At 38.8% G+C, this 15,826-nt stretch overlaps 1 protein-coding gene across 2 annotated transcripts in view; it reads right to left on the bottom strand.

The window, feature by feature from the left end:
• Window positions 1–4,521: 4,521 nt before the first annotated feature.
• Window positions 4,522–15,826, bottom strand: part of ATG7 (autophagy related 7) — a 105,869-nt gene continuing 94,564 nt past the window's right edge. For both annotated transcript variants that reach the window (XM_081320011.1, XM_081320012.1), the window contains exon 18: window positions 4,522–6,877. In XM_081320011.1, the coding sequence (XP_081176137.1) occupies window positions 6,845–6,877 (33 nt within the window). In that variant the 3' untranslated portion in view covers window positions 4,522–6,844. The remainder of the gene's footprint in view (window positions 6,878–15,826) is intronic.

Genomic DNA, 15,826 nt, shown 5'->3' with positions numbered 1-15,826 from the left:
ATGTGAGCTACTTTGCCTGACGCTGCTGGGGTCGCGTCTCGGCCGGGGCCTTGCAGGATCTGGCCCGGGCGCCTCTGCTCGCCCTCAGCAGCACCTGGCCCGGAATCACATGCGAAACAAGCCCGGCAGAGGAGCCGGAGCGGCGAGCAAAGACGCCCGCCCGGATCCTGCAAGGCCCCGGCCGAGACGCACCCCCAGCAACGGAGCCGCTCCGGCTCCTCTGCCAGGCTTGTTTTGCATGTGAGCTACTTTGCCTGACGCTGAGAAGACCCGCTTGGGCACTGGAGTTGGTGTCAGTCTCCACAGGCCCTTCTCGTTTCCAGGAACGTCAAGCGCGCTTGGCTCCCCACCCCCACGGCAGGGCAGGGCAGGGCAGAGACTTGCTCGCCCTTCTGACGGCCCTGAAGAGAAACGAAGGGCTTGCAAACTCCCCGCGAGAAGCTGGGCGAAGTGCGCGGCTGGGCGAGTGTGTGCCTGCGCGCGTATTTACGAAAGAAACGCTCCGAGAGTTCTTCTTTCTCCGCCCCCTTGGGGGGAACTCTAGCGACTGCTGTAGCCGCGCTTCTCTTCTCGGCTCCGAAAATAGGGATTTCTACTCTCTCTCTCTCTCTCTCTCCCCTCCCCACCCCGCATTCTCCTGCCTCTTCGATTGCGACAATAAAAGGGCGAAGGGTGCGCTGGTTTCTTCCTCCTTCCTCCCCCCCTCTCCTCCCCTCCCCGATTGTCAGGTGTGGCTTCGACTTTAGTTTTTGCCTATGGTGCTAGGGAGTTGCCAGTGGTGGGATCATTTTCGGAGTTGCGTGCTTGGCCCAGAGGTGCAAACAAAATGTTTGGAAAAATGGGGGTGAGGTGGGGTGGGGTGGAGGAAGCAGTTTGCGAAGCAGCCGAAATGGGGGTATATAGAGGATGGGAGGTTCCCACCGAGAGAGCCAGCAGAGTTGTTGTCGAAGCGCGTCACACGCCTTTCCAACCACCAGAGAAGGGAGGAATAAGAAACACACACACATACACACACACACACACACCAGGAAATCGAGAGCGCCGCCTTAAGTTAAAGGTGGCGGACGGGCCCGAGAAAAAAGGCTGCAAAACTCCAATCTTTTAAAGCGTGCGGTGTTGTTGTGTTTTTTTTCCTCCCCCCGAAAGTGAACGGCAGCTTTCCGTACTAGTGTATTTGTACTGCCGCGAGTGACAACTGACAAAGCTTGCCGGTGTGATCTTGATTTTGGAACTGATGAAGTCTGTTAACTAATTGATTGGCACTCCGGTCGCTCATCGCCGTGAAACTAGACCTTGTTTTTGGGGTTTTTTTTGTACTTTGGGCTGATCAAATGGAATAAATGGAATAAATAAAAACACTGGCATGTCAAGACACCAGCACAAAGACCAAGGTACAAGCAGCTCTCCTTCAGTCATTATTGAAACATTTGATCAGCCCAACTTCTTCTTCTTATTATTATTATTAAATCTGTTTTTTAACCAAGCGTGACTTCACTGAGCTGAATAGTGCAGGGTTGCCTGCGTGTTTGCTTGTTCCGGGTAGAAAAAACGCTGTCGACCCCGGCATCTTTTGTGGGGAGGGGTGAGGTGGGGTGGGGTGGGGTGGAGGAAGCAGTTTGCGAAGCAGCCGAAATGGGGGTATATAGAGGATGGGAGGTTCCCACCGAGAGAGCCAGCAGAGTTGTTGTCAAAGCGCGTTTGCTTGTTCCGGGTAGAAAAAACGCTGTCGACCCCGGCATCTTTTGCAGGGATTTCCCATTTCCCGTTGCGAAACCAGCCGAGCCCAAGTCCACCCTTTCTTTTTTTTCCACGGCACGCTCGGTGCCTTTCCCACGATCGTGTCTCCTTCAGATCTTACGCAAGCTTCCTCGATTTCCTGGTGTGTGTGTGTGTGTGTGTGTGTTTCTTTCTTATTCCTCCCTTCTCTGGTGGTTGGAAAGGCGTGTGACGCGCTTCGACAAGTAGCGTGCGAGCTACTTTGCCGGCCGCTGCTGAGGGAAGATCTCTGGAGAGGAGCATAAGGTGAGCTGCTGCATTTCCCAGCCACGGCTTATACTCGAGTCACTAACTTTTTCCATTTTGGGGGGGTAAAATTAGGGGTCTCGGCTTATATTCGAGTCGGCTTATACTCAAGTATATACGGTAATTATCTTATGCTTACCTGAGATGAAGGTATTAAAACAGACTAGAGTTAAAACTCTCCTGAATTAGGTTTTGAAATTTGGTACATGTATGAAGCTAAACTGGGAGCTAAAATTTGCTTTACCTACCAATATATCCTGTGAAAGGCTAGAAGATTCTATCTGGCCATCCTTAATTAATCTGAATCCTTAAAATTAAATCTTAGGGCTACTTTAAGGCTTGAACTTACAGAGAAGGTCCTTCTTCTTGATCCCACTAATGTACCTCCTTAGGAGAGGGGACTGCAGCATTTGTTGCCTCTCATAGGTTGGGTAGATGTAACTGGGGAAAAATAGTCCCAAGCTATGTAGGATTTTAAAACTGACAACCAGCACCTTGAATTTACCCGGAAGCAGACTGGCAATCAATGCAACTCCTGTAGAAGTAAATGCAGGTCCTGCAGGAAAAGTAACACATGTGCATACCTAGGCCTGCACAAAACCATGTGGGCCGCTATATTTTGAATAAATTGACGTTTCTGGATACTTTTCCAGGGCAGCTCCATATAGTGTACATTGCAATAGTCAAGACGGGAGGTGACTAGGGCAGGAGTGACTATGAGCAGGGACTGTTGGTCCAGGAAAGGCACTGGCACACAAGATGCAGTTGTGCAAAGGTCCTCCTGGCCATCACTACACCTGTTCCTTGAGCATAAGTTGTTGAGTCCCGAGAATCCCCAGATTATGCACTGGTTCTTTCTGAGGCAGTGCCACCTCATCCAAGACCAAAGATGGCAATCCTCAATGGACCAAAGAACCTCAAATCCAGAGCTATTCCATCTCGTCATCTCTACTGGTTGAATAAGGAAAGTAGCAATGAGAAGCCTCCATACAACAAATCTTGGAGGGCCCATACAGCAGTGACAAAAAGTATACTTTTATATATCACATGGACACATGTACATACACACATACATACAAGCCTCATCTAGTTTTTCAGCTGAAAAAAATCATGAGCAATAATTGCGGTATGAAAACAAAAGTTAATCTGAAGCAGAACTACTATCTAGAATGAAATTTATATATGTACTATTTTGTATGTGGATTTAGTATGTGGATGTGGATTCAGCCTGTATTGCTGAAATTACCACTTTCAAGATGATGTCATAGGGCAGGCTTCGTTATTGAGGGTCCATCTTCCATAGTATCTGGCTAGCTGATTGGATCGAGAAGGACTGGTGCCACTCAAGCTCTTTTGATTAAACTAAGCCATCTATCAACACTTGGAAACGCCCCTTCTCTGCATTAGTACTTGTCCTCTGCAATGAGATTCCCACCAAGATCTGGAGCACCCTCACCCTGCTGGATCAGCTACAATAGGTACCCCAAACTACCACAAGTGATAAAATCTGAAATGGATCAGAGTCTGGTTAGTGAACCATTGTAAGACAGCGTTTGCATGTGTTGGGTAAAGTACAGTTTTAAGCTTGCCTGCCATGTGTAAACTTAACAGAGGCAACAACCATTACATAAATGATCTTTTTCTCACTGGAAGTCCTCAGAATAAATGTCAATCATATGAAGAAATGATTGTTTACATCTCTTCAGGTACTCGAGTCATATTAATCCTAATTCACAGACTATGGATTTTTAGATGAATATCAACAAATCCATACCCCTTTTTCAGACCATGAAAGGGTTAATATTTTCTACTCAAAATAAAGAAGAAAAACAAACACATAAAACTACATCAGATATAATTATATGTATAATTCCATTGCTCTAGATAAGTAAGCTATTTCAATGTAAAAGTGAAATTTGTTATTGAGCTTATTCAGCAAATAAAAATCTTGTTCTGAAAAGACGATATTATAGCCCATTATCTACTTAAAGCAAAACTGTCCATATTTAGCTCTGGGCTAGCAGAATCAAACGGGTCACTGTTTAGCATTGAGCCAGCTGATCCAAACAGATGGCATCAAGTAGCTAATCTTGGCTGATCTGTAAAAAACCAAACAGGACCTGATCTAGCTAATAGTTAAAGAAATATCTATGAGATCTTGTAGCCTAGACTGAGAAGTCAAATAATAAATCCAGAAAAATTGCAGTAGCAAAGCCCTCCTGTCCTGCTGCCAAGAGAACTACACAGACATGTTCTTGTAATTACAAGAATTCAAGCTCAACTAAGGGATACGTTCCCCACAGATAGACCAAAGACTGCTCTGTCTGGTCTATTACACTCCATATTAATACTTGAGTGGCTGTCATTGGCAGAATGAAGGCTTACTAAACAGTTACCAAATTTATGTTTTCCTTACGCTTTTAAACAAAGCCAGTATCACTTTCTTTTGCTTACATCAAGTTATATATTGCTCTAAGCAATGCAACACAGTGTTCAATTTTCAGGATTTTTGTGCTTTATTTGGGGAAGCCACGCCAGCCCAAAATTAAAATAAAATTAAAAAAAAACCCAGTCATTTAAAAGCCCATATCCATTATCCAAAGCTCAAATTTAAGTTCTTCCGTTCTGGAAGCAACTGTGTGGGCAGTACCAGATGCCTCCTCTCCATGGATACAGAACTGTGAGTAAAAGTGTTTGGAAGTTCTTTTAATGTACATTGCAGTCATTTGACTAAAAGCTTTCATTATGTCCCCTTCAATTAAAGTGCTTACAACATTTTACAAAAGGAAAAATTTGGAAGCAAGTAAGCCATTCTGTTTTGTCACCGGAGAAAGGGGGGGGGGAGAAATAAAATTAAAGAACAGAAGAACTTCTAAGTCACACTGGGCACTTCTGCACAACACAGACATCTGGGAAGCATCTGGACAGGAAGCAAGTTCAGTCTTATACAATTCTTAAGTTACTCGATTTGCTAAGCAAGGAAACATCATATTACCTTGTGCTTAAAGTGTCATATATAGGTTTTTCTCTGTGGGGAAAAAACACAGTTGACAAATTGAAAGTTGTTAATCCAAGAATCAAGACAGACATTTCATTGGATAGTATTCCTGGGAGACATCAAGCTGTTTTTGATTCTCAACAAATCAAGCCTGTAAAACTTCAGAACCAGAGCTTCCTGCTCACTATCTTCAAATGACGTCTGTGTGGGGTGACTCATAGTAAGCTGTGAAGTCTTGATTTTCCCCAGTATGATTTTTTTTTTAGTAAAATGAGCCTGAAAATCACTAGATAATTATTTAATTTATATTACAAGCATTTCATACTTACAATTGAAAAATAGCAATGTTTATGTTTCTAGAACGGTTAACTATACAAACTGAGCTTTCTTTAAAATCATGCCTCTTTCAAATCTAGATTTAAATGATCAAGAAATTTAGCCAGTAAACAACAATACTGGAAATGTTGTACAGGAGCTAGGCTCGTTACTAAATGCTGCCTCAGGAAAGTTAATTATACACTTAAACAGTGGAAATTATAAACCAAGTAACATAGATTTAAATGACCAACTAGCACTACTAAAGCTAACTAATATATCATGGATTGCCTATTCTGAACCTCTCTGCAGATTTTTGATTGTAATTTATAGAAGGGAAAGTGATACATTGTTGAAGAATATGAAATATTTAGTCTCCTTGTCTGGATATTTTATATCACTGGGAGTTCCTTTTGGAGGAAAGCTTAGACAACAGATGCTATTAGTATATGGAGCTACTGCTCTGGATAGAGACCAGTGTAATATTTCCTAAATTGAAAAAAAAAGACAGTTTGCATTGCACTGCATTACTGGTTATAAAGAAATGGGTGAAAAGGAAGGCTTTCTTCTAAATGCAATGAAGCTAACAATGTCCACAGTTTCTACTAGCTAACATTCTGTGTTTAGCTAAGTAGGTAACAAATTTGTCACTGTGTTAAAGCAAATATCTTATTTGTTGCATTAATTATTCAGAACTGTGGTTGATTTGTTATTCAGTAGAGACTTTCAATATTTCATTTCCTTATTTTATAGGGATCTAAACTACTAATCATTTGCAAAAAGGGAAAAGGTGGGTCTATGAAATAGTTCGACAGCTTCGATCTAAATTGCTGTTCATGCAATGAAGTTAATGGAATGTACTTGATTTTCTTCAATCTCACCTTGCTTGTCTACGTTGCAGCTTATTTCATTCGGGGTCCTTGATTTGTGGAAGAGGGGCGGATGAAGATGGCTAATTGAGGGGAGAAGATAGAGCTTCTACCTATCCCTTGTACCAATAGTAATCAAGACCAAAAGACCCAGGGTCTTTTTGTATGTCAAAACATCTGGCCTTCTTTGCTTTATTTATTCCCTCTGTGTAGGTTACTTTTTTATGGTTCAGTCTTCAGTCTTACACAATAATGGACAAGTCCCTAAAACACCGTAAAGTGTTTTTCAAATTTGCTTAAAAGAAACACTCCAATTGGGGACAGGGAGGGGGGGAGATACCCAGGTATCTACTAAAGAGAAAATTTAAATAAGCTGTATTTAGAAACAAGAAATAATTTTAATTTGAGTTGTCTTACAACTAACTAAACCTGCATCAAGAACGCAATAAAAAGAGCAACTACAGCATGCTTGCTTTGAGACTGTCACAGTGTCCCACCTTGATCAAAGATGTAGACTAAACATGTTTATGTTTGCAATAAATTTAAGGAAGTAATCATCAGATGACCAATAAAAAATACATCCACAGAACCCTAAAACAAGTCGGCTTGTTTGTCGTCTTTTACTTCACTCGTTAGATTTTCATAGTGTTTCATCATCACTTATGTCCCAAATCTGTAAGAAAAAAAGAAAAAAGAAAATTTCCATTCATTAATTTAACTTCGTTTGATGTCACATATGGTATAATTGTTAACAGCATCAATAACATGTGTTCTGGGTTTGCAGAAATTATTGCTAAAACTTTTTTTTGCCAAAAGATATCCATTTTTGTAAACCTACCTTGCACTAATGTATCATGTTGGGCTTTAGAGTAATAAAAAAAAAACAAAAAACAATATTCATCCGAAATTAAAAGTTTTTTTTTTTTAAAAAAAGAAATAAATCAAAAGGAATCATTTGCCTAATACCTTCCAAGTACTGATACGTTTGTATTTCATCACATGCATTTATGCCCAAATATTTATGTTTCAAAGACTGGACTTAAATAATCATTTTCTTTTTAGAGCATTGGATTGGATTTCTATGTAGCAAAATCAGCAATCATATAAATCATTAGTACAAAATTTAAACTAATAGAAAATTGAAATTTCATGCAGGATGATTTTTCAGGTCTGAATTGAGAAAGAGTTGAATTTTACAGTTTTTTTTTCTTTCCTCTACATCTTTGGAAAGATGCTTCAGAGGGCTAGGGATCTGTCTAGGACAGGGGTAGGCAACCTCGGCTCTTTTATGACTCATGGACTTCAACTCCCAGAATTCCTGAGTCAGCATAGCTGACTCAGGAATTCTGGGAATTGAAGTCCATGAGTCATAAAAGAGCCGAGGTTGCCTACCCCTGGTCTAGGACAAGGCACACAGTTATATAGTTCATAATGAGCACTGGCAAAAACTAGAATTTTGTTTCCTTTCTGCAACAATGAGTTCCTCTCAATTCTGGATCTCCCCCCCCCCAAAAAAAAAAAACCCAGAGCCTTTCAATTCATAAAGTATCACACTCTGGAGCCAAATCATGATAATCTAAAATTTGTTAAATCTATTCTATTTGGAAATGATGAAATTATTCCACAGCCTTTTATATGCAGTTATATTACATTTATAATATCAATTCAAATGTAGCCATGAGAAAATTTTATTTATTTATTTTATTTATTTGGATTTATATACCGCCCCTCTCCGAAGGGACTCGGGGCGGTGTACAGGGCAATTAAAACGCTATAAACAACACACAATGTATAAAAATTAAAATGAGATTAAATCAAATAGCCCTAAACAATAAACACATTCTAAAATTTTAAATTTTTAAAATTTAAGATCTAAAATCCCAATCCCTCAGTCCAGGCCGGCAAGTTCTAATAGCCAAGTCTTCAGGTCACGGCGAAACGAGCGAAGGTCGGGAGCCATCCGGAGCTCAACCGGAAGCTGATTCCAGAGGGCAGGCGCGCCCACAGAGAATGCTCTCCCCCTGGGAGCCGCCAGTCGACATTCCCTGACCGACGGCACCCTGAGGAGGCCCTCTCTGTGGGAGCGCACAGGGCGATGGGAAGTTAACGCCGGCAAGAGGTGCTCCCATAAATAACCCGGACCCATGCCATTTAGGGCTTTATAGGTCATCACCAGCACCTTGAATCTCATAAATATATCAATCATACACTGATATCCGGAGCTTTGGGTTTTCTTTAAATTCTTTAAAATCTTAATTTCCCAGCTGTATGATAGACTAGGCAGTTCTGTATTTTACTTACTTCAACACTGACGATTTGGCATTTGGATATTTAAAGTCAAAAGAAAGTACTTTTTACCTTTTTTGAAAAAATAAACTGAGCTTCTGGTTTGGTATTTTTTTTTCTTTTGAAATTGGCCTAGCTCTCACAGAGAAAAAGATTGAATCCTCTAGACCAGGGGTCCTCAACCCCCAGTCCGTGGACCAGCACCAGTCCGCAGGATGCCAACAAGTGGGCCACGCAAACAAGAAAAGCTCCATCTTCGGGATGCAGGCAGTATTCAAACCCACAACCCCTCTGGTCCATTGGAAAAGATCTTTCTCCATGGCACCAGTCCCTGGTGCCCAAAAGGTTGGGGACCTCTGCTCTAGACACCACGCTTTACACCATATAGCTGATGTTGTGTGAGATGCCCCTTGAAAGAGAGGTGATGGAAGAAGGAATTACTATACTCTCTCTTCCAAAGCAAGAGATGGGACAGAGAGTGCTGTGAGACGAGGCTCCAGCCTTCCATCCTGTAGGACTTCAAGTCAAGCTCCAGGGAATTAGATTTGCATCTACTGTATTTATATCTCAGATCTGTGTCTGTTTTTAAGATAATGAACTGGAGAGGGGGGGGGTTATCTTTCCACTTCAAAAACACATATCCTCTTTCTCAAAGATTTCCCTCCTTCCCAAGTTTGTGAGAGGTTTAGTATTTTTTTTTTTACACAAAGGAAAGAGGATAAAAAAAATTCCCACTCCCACCTGTTTCTACTTATCCAGCGCTATAAAAGAATTGTAAGTGAATGGACATTTTCAGTGTGGAACAATGCTACTTTTTACCTCCCTTTGGTTTCAAAAGTACCTGAAAAGAATTATTAAAAGGAAGCACACAAGCAAACAAGGACCTAAAAACGATCAAAAGGAAGGCAATATGAAGCATTTTCACCATAAGTATTTGGTAGCAGCTATCCTGTAGGAAGCAGGGATAACTTTACCCCTACTAGTTCTCTGATATAATGTAGGTAATGGCTGATATAATATGCTACATTTGATCTAGTAGTTACGGTAGCAGGCTAGAAACCAGGAAACGGACTTCTAGTCCTGCCTTAGGAATGAAAGCTGCTTGGGTGTCTTTGGGCCAGTCCTTTTCTCTCAACCCAACCCACCTCACAGGATTGTTGTTTCAGGGGAACTCGGAAGAGGGAGGAGTATTAGGTATATTTGCCACCTTGAGTTATTTATAAAAATAATAAAAGTGGAATTAAAAATTTATAAACTGATTGCAATTTATGAACAAGATGGGACAATCATGGCCAAAGTTCTCAATTCTGAAAAGAAACAGTGAACATTTGACAATTAGCCTAAAATCTATTTCTCCTGTGTTGAACAAAGCACGGAGAAATAACTGCTGTAGTGTCTTATATTGTAGAAATTTGGATGGAACCAAGTACAACTTTGAAAAGGCAAGTAGTTATGAGTGCGAAAAGCAGAAGCTCTAAAAAAACAAATTCCTTCCTCTTATTTTCTTACTGGCATTTCCAAAACTCAGGATCAAGGTCTAACTTTAATTGCTTAACTGGAAGTGGCTATGACATGAGCATGCCATAATCGCATTTCCTTAATACTAAGTATATGTTTTTTTTTAAATAAATAAATAAAGGCACACCAAAGAGGTAGTGGAAGTTAGTTAAACATTTGAATTCAGAAACCACTGAAGCCGTAATCCATCTTTTAACAATAAATTATGATAGGGAAGGAAGAATGCATTTTTCCATCAAAGCAAATTCTGAAGAACCGAGAAACTGGGAAGAGGAAACTTGTCTTTATTCTCTAGACACTGAATGCACAGCAAGACCCAGATCAGAGGTTCACACTTGTCTTTTCCTCATCTTGGCGTTCAACAGGAATTGATTAATGGCAAGTTATCTTCCCACCTGCTTTTATCATCATCTTGAAGACTTTCTTTCCCTCTTTCTCTGCATGTTGGTGCCTATATTTTATAAATTACTATTATACAAATGGCATCCAATGACTTCTCTTTTTCTCATTCCCGTTCACAATATTTTTCATGCATGTCAACCACAATAAATAGAAAGTAGGTTTTTTGAACGTGAACTGATTTTATAAACCAAACCAAAATCTCTGGTATGACTCTTTCTTTTATCTCTTATTTCCATGGAAGTAATCCTGTCACAAAATCTTTTTTCTTAACGTCTATTTCTAATACTTTTAGTGTCTCCTTCCCATAATCTGTAATAATCTCTTAAAGATATATTTTCTATTAATTGTTCTTATCTGTAAAAACTTATTTGCAGGTATAGGCCACATTTGCTTATAAACTGGAGCCTTACAGATGTGGAAAGCATCCACGTTTAATGGAAGTGAAATTTTTCTTTATAAGAACTTGTAGCAATTATTTACAGGATGAACCTGAACCCATATGAAGAGACAGCTGTTAGCAGACCTGATGAGCTGACACTTGAGTACACAGTCCTGGTAATAATAATTGCCAGCTATTTCCCCCCCCCTTTTTTACAGCAAACAGCTGCAACTCCCTACCTTTCAGGGATCTGCCACTTCCAGTTCCATTATACCTTTTTTCCACACTAAAGGCTGAGAATCTGAAAGTTGTTTCTGATTTCTAGTGGTATACAGTACCTTACTCCAGGCCTCCATTTGTGTCCATTTGACTTCATCCTGTGTTTAATTTATGAACTATTTTTCCATGACCATCCCTACTATAATGTTTTGTTTCTCGGTTAAGTCCTTGTCATCAGTCATAAGCTGAAAAGTATCACAAGAGCTACCACAACTATGACTTTTTGAAAACGCATGCAAGATCTTTTTAGGCTGAAACACAAACATGCCATAAGCACTGAAAATCACAAACATCGGGTCCTGTCCATTCATTTTCGTAGAAGTCTTTTATTTCTTATTCTTTCTTTCTCAGGCTCTCTGGTTACCCAAATACAAACAACCCATTCAAGAAAATTTGTTAGTGACTTTCCCATATCTGCAGTCCAAACTCCTATTCGCTTGCTAAATTCGCTTGCTCTCTAGAAACTGTCAGCCTTCTGTTCAGTCTCTGCTTACTTATCAGGAAGCAGTGTTTCTACCCAGGATGGAAAATCAACAGCTCCCTGAACATGCCTCTTGCAATGAGAAGCTGCTCTGCAGATGATTTCATAAGTCCTCTATACAAGTGCTTCCACTTCAGCCAGAATCCTCCACACTCAAGCTTCCAGTTAAAATTTAGAACTTGGTTCTTCAGTAAACACAAGCATGGGTAAATATAGAGATCAGTCTACCAACAATTACAACTAGAAGAGGGGGGGAAACCTGCTTAATATTATGGTTGAACTAAACATAAGAAGAACTGAAGGTATTCGCCTATTGACCAATATTTTATTTAGAAAACACATAAACTCACCAGTCTAGATATTGCATTTAAACAGAATGGATTTAGCACTTGGTTGTTTTTCTGTAGGAAGGATTAGTAAGAAGATAGTTATGTCCTGCTAGAGGAAGGAGGGCATTCGTAGTACTTGCTTTGATTTGTTTTTAAGGAGGCTACATAAACTCACAAAGGATTTCATAAGTATCCAATAGACACCCACGTGATGTGAATAAACTTGTGGGACATTATATTATGCTGGTACACTACTTGAAGGGAATATTCCCATTAAATATTACTCTTGGGAGATTTTGAAAATTTGCAATATTTCTCAAAGACAAACAGTACATGAGAAATAATCCATGTATTGGTCTATAAACTACTCAGAGAAGGACTCTTAGATTGAGTTCTTAATTTTCATTATTCTATAGCAGGCATGTCAAACTGCTGGCCCATGAACCGGATGCGCCACGCCGAAACCACGCCCACCCCATTACCGGCAATGGGGAAAAAGTTGCAATACGTTGTGAGTTTGACATGCGTGTTTTATGTGATTAAAGCTATCAATTCCATACACATCAATTTATAACTGTAACCAAATTCATCATAAACATGTCTACAATTGGTTTCTAAATCTAACAACAGAGCCCAAGTTACCTACTTGTTCTTTGAGGAATGTCCTATTCATATCAAAGACTATGACTTTGAAGTAAACTATGAAGATGAACACATCATAATAACGTTTGTTGTGTCAGTGTAAACAAAGCAGATGAGATGTTTAAATCATATTTTCAAGGTGGATGCAACCAGGATATTTCAAAAGAACTCATCAAAAGAATTATAGGAATTGGTATCTAAAGGATCAAACAGCCCAAAAGATTTCTTTAGCAACACATGTGAGATGATCACACATGCCACATAATTATAGAGGTGATGTGAACTTAACAGTTTCCAGTTTCTTACAAGTAAAACAGCTTGCTTTGGTTCTCAACCCTGCCTCCCCATATGGAACCTGCTTTGATCTTTTAAAGCTATTATACAAATGCAATGATACTCATTTTATGGGATCAACAGACACCAAAGAAATAATATACTAATCCAAGAGTGAGTGATAATATGAGAAACTATCATTTGTAATTTGAATAGAGAGGGCATAAAATATTTCTAGTGTGTTTCCCAAATGGGATCATGTTACAAAGCTGTAAAATAAATACTTTCTGTAAAAAAACATTAATATGTCCACTATAAATACAGTGTAAGTGTTTGGCTCTTCTTTTTATGAATGTCCACAACTCTTATTTTTTTAAAAAGAACTGAATGTTCAGAATAATGTCTTATGACTATTGAACATGGTAATGTTGCCTAACAATTAGTCTCTAAGATTTAAGATGATTAGTATACTTATCTGAATACAAATCAACAGACACAAGAAAACAGGAGCTACAGTTGCAAGAAAAAGTATGTGAACCCTTTGGGATTACGTGGAGTTTTGCATGAATTGGCCATAAAATGCGCTCTAAACGTCATGTAAGTCACAACAATAGAAAAACACAGTCTGCTTAAAATAATACTACACAAACATTAAATCATGCATCTACAAGAACAGCAATGACATGAAGACACTGGAAGAAATAATGATATCTCAATAATTCTAGGTAAGCCAAGGTTCCCAAGTTGATAAGGCTACATTCCATTGTTTTAATGACAAATATACTCATTGTATAAAACAAGAATGAAAGTAAACAGATACTGGAAATATTTGCCCTAATGGGTGAAATATTATCAAAGAAAAATATAAATGCATAACTAAGAAATTTAATTGTAGTTGTAGTATCAAAAATTGTAGCACCATATATGTAAAATTTAACTGCAACAAGAAAAAAGTATAACCCTAAAATATTGTGGCATTGGTTAAAATCCATTATGTCTTTCATTATCTAGGAACCTTTGTCTCAATAGACAAAAGTAAAATAGGGAAAAAAAGTAAAAGTTATCTTCCTGAGATGCAAAAACAGATTTCTTGAAAAACTGCAGGAATTTTATTTCAAGTTTTTCTCCTGAAGTTAGTGAAGCTTCTGGCTATACAAATCCACTGAGGAAAAAGTAGTTTCCATCTGATGGAATAAAAATCAGTTTCTAAGCAAAACATAGCTTGCTTAATGAAGATTTGATATGGAGAACATTAATTGCAACATTGAGTGCAATTTGGCAACTGCTGTTCCCCAGTGAGTACAAAGTCTGTTTCTCTGTAATAATTCAATATGTTTCTATGAGGTAGTTTTCTTGCAAATAACTATGACATATGGACATAGTTGTGATTTAATATTACACAATAAAATGTTACAGTACTATTCCTAGGATATAAGTGTTTTCTAATTATGGCTGAAAAAAATTAAAGACAAAACTGTTAAATTTAACATGTCTTACTGCATATATGAGGGGGAGCAATGGCTCAACTGTTAAAGTCGCTGAACTTTGTCAGCTGGAAAGCTGACAGCCCAGGTTCAAGACCCAAGCGCCTTGTGATGGGATGAGCTCCCGTTACTTGCCCCAGCTCCTGCCCACCTAGTAGTTCGAAAGCATGCAAATGCGAGTAGGTAAATGGGTACCATTTTGATGGTAAGATAACAGCATTCCGTGCATCTTGGTATATATAGTCATGCTGGCCACATGACCACGGAAAGGGTCTTTGGACAACGCTGCTTCCCTCGGCTAAGAAATGGAGATGAGTACTACCCATTAAGAGTCGGATATGACTGGACAAGGAAAACCTTAACCTTTTTACTACATATATGAAATTGAAAGTTCAAAATAATTACAAAGTCTAAAGATTTATTTCTAAAGAAATTTATGAGGTTTTCAACTGAATACTTAAATTTGACCTGCAAAATCTTAAGAGCTTTAAATCAATTTATCTGCATGACAGAGGGAGAATTTGAGCACTCTCGGTCTCATCTCTAACATAAACTGATACTAGTGGTTTACACTGTTGGCAGCTGCTATAAACTGTTCTATAAGCATGATTATCCAGTCTGCAATAGGAGGAAAAGAGTCAGTTGCAACGTACCACTCTCCTAGCTTAATATTCAATAGCACATTACAGATACTATAAAGTAATCTATCAGTTTGTATTATCTACACTGAGGTTTACATCTCTTTTGAAATACTTCATAGATTAAACTCTGTATGAAAATACTTTGCTCTGGAGTTGGTTTAGTAGTGCTTATTTTTAAATGTTTCATGGCTAAATAATAAGCATTATCTTCCTTTCTACCATTTTGGAGGAAACAATGATGTTCAAAGGCCATTTCTGTTAATGTGGTACACTGCTGCATTTAGTGAGAAAGCTTTTAAAAAATGCTTCTCAGTGAAAACTTCAAATTGGATATTGAAAAAACATCTCCATACAATGTGATCCTCCTAAATCATATAGTGGAATGTTGTATCTTATGCTAAATCTCTAGAGGTATAAGAGTTGTTAATTGCAATTGCAAAGAAAATACATAATTGAACATTTTCAAACTGCCTGCAGTTATCTCAGCAGGTAAATAATAATTTGTTCCAGATTTTACTTATTATGTAGCTATTACTTCTATGGAAAAAATATGTCTCCTTGTCTTTAAAAACTATGACAAGATCACAAAGAAAAAAAAGCACAACAGAATTTTCTCCCCATTATTCTTCCCACGTAGGAAGAATTTATACTTGGAGAGGTCTAGAATATTTAAAGCCTGTCTCCAGATACTCAATGGTGGCAACGTTTCATTCACAGCCAAAGATTTAAATAGGTATTTAATTTGATTCTTGGCATCCCAACTAGCAAAAAGATATTTTAGGGCATGCTTCATTAAGCACTGAGACTGAACAGCCTATATTAATATGGATTATATATTTATTATTTTAGTAAAAGACTGCTTTGAATGAGCAATTCTTACATTATTATAGAAGGGTTTCTATCATAAC

This window comes from Vipera berus (genome assembly GCF_964194415.1).
Source record: "Vipera berus genome assembly, chromosome: 2".
Classification (NCBI taxonomy): domain Eukaryota; kingdom Metazoa; phylum Chordata; class Lepidosauria; order Squamata; family Viperidae; genus Vipera; species Vipera berus.
Note: the sequence above shows the minus strand (reverse complement) of the source record. Positions and strands in the feature narration are given on the sequence as shown.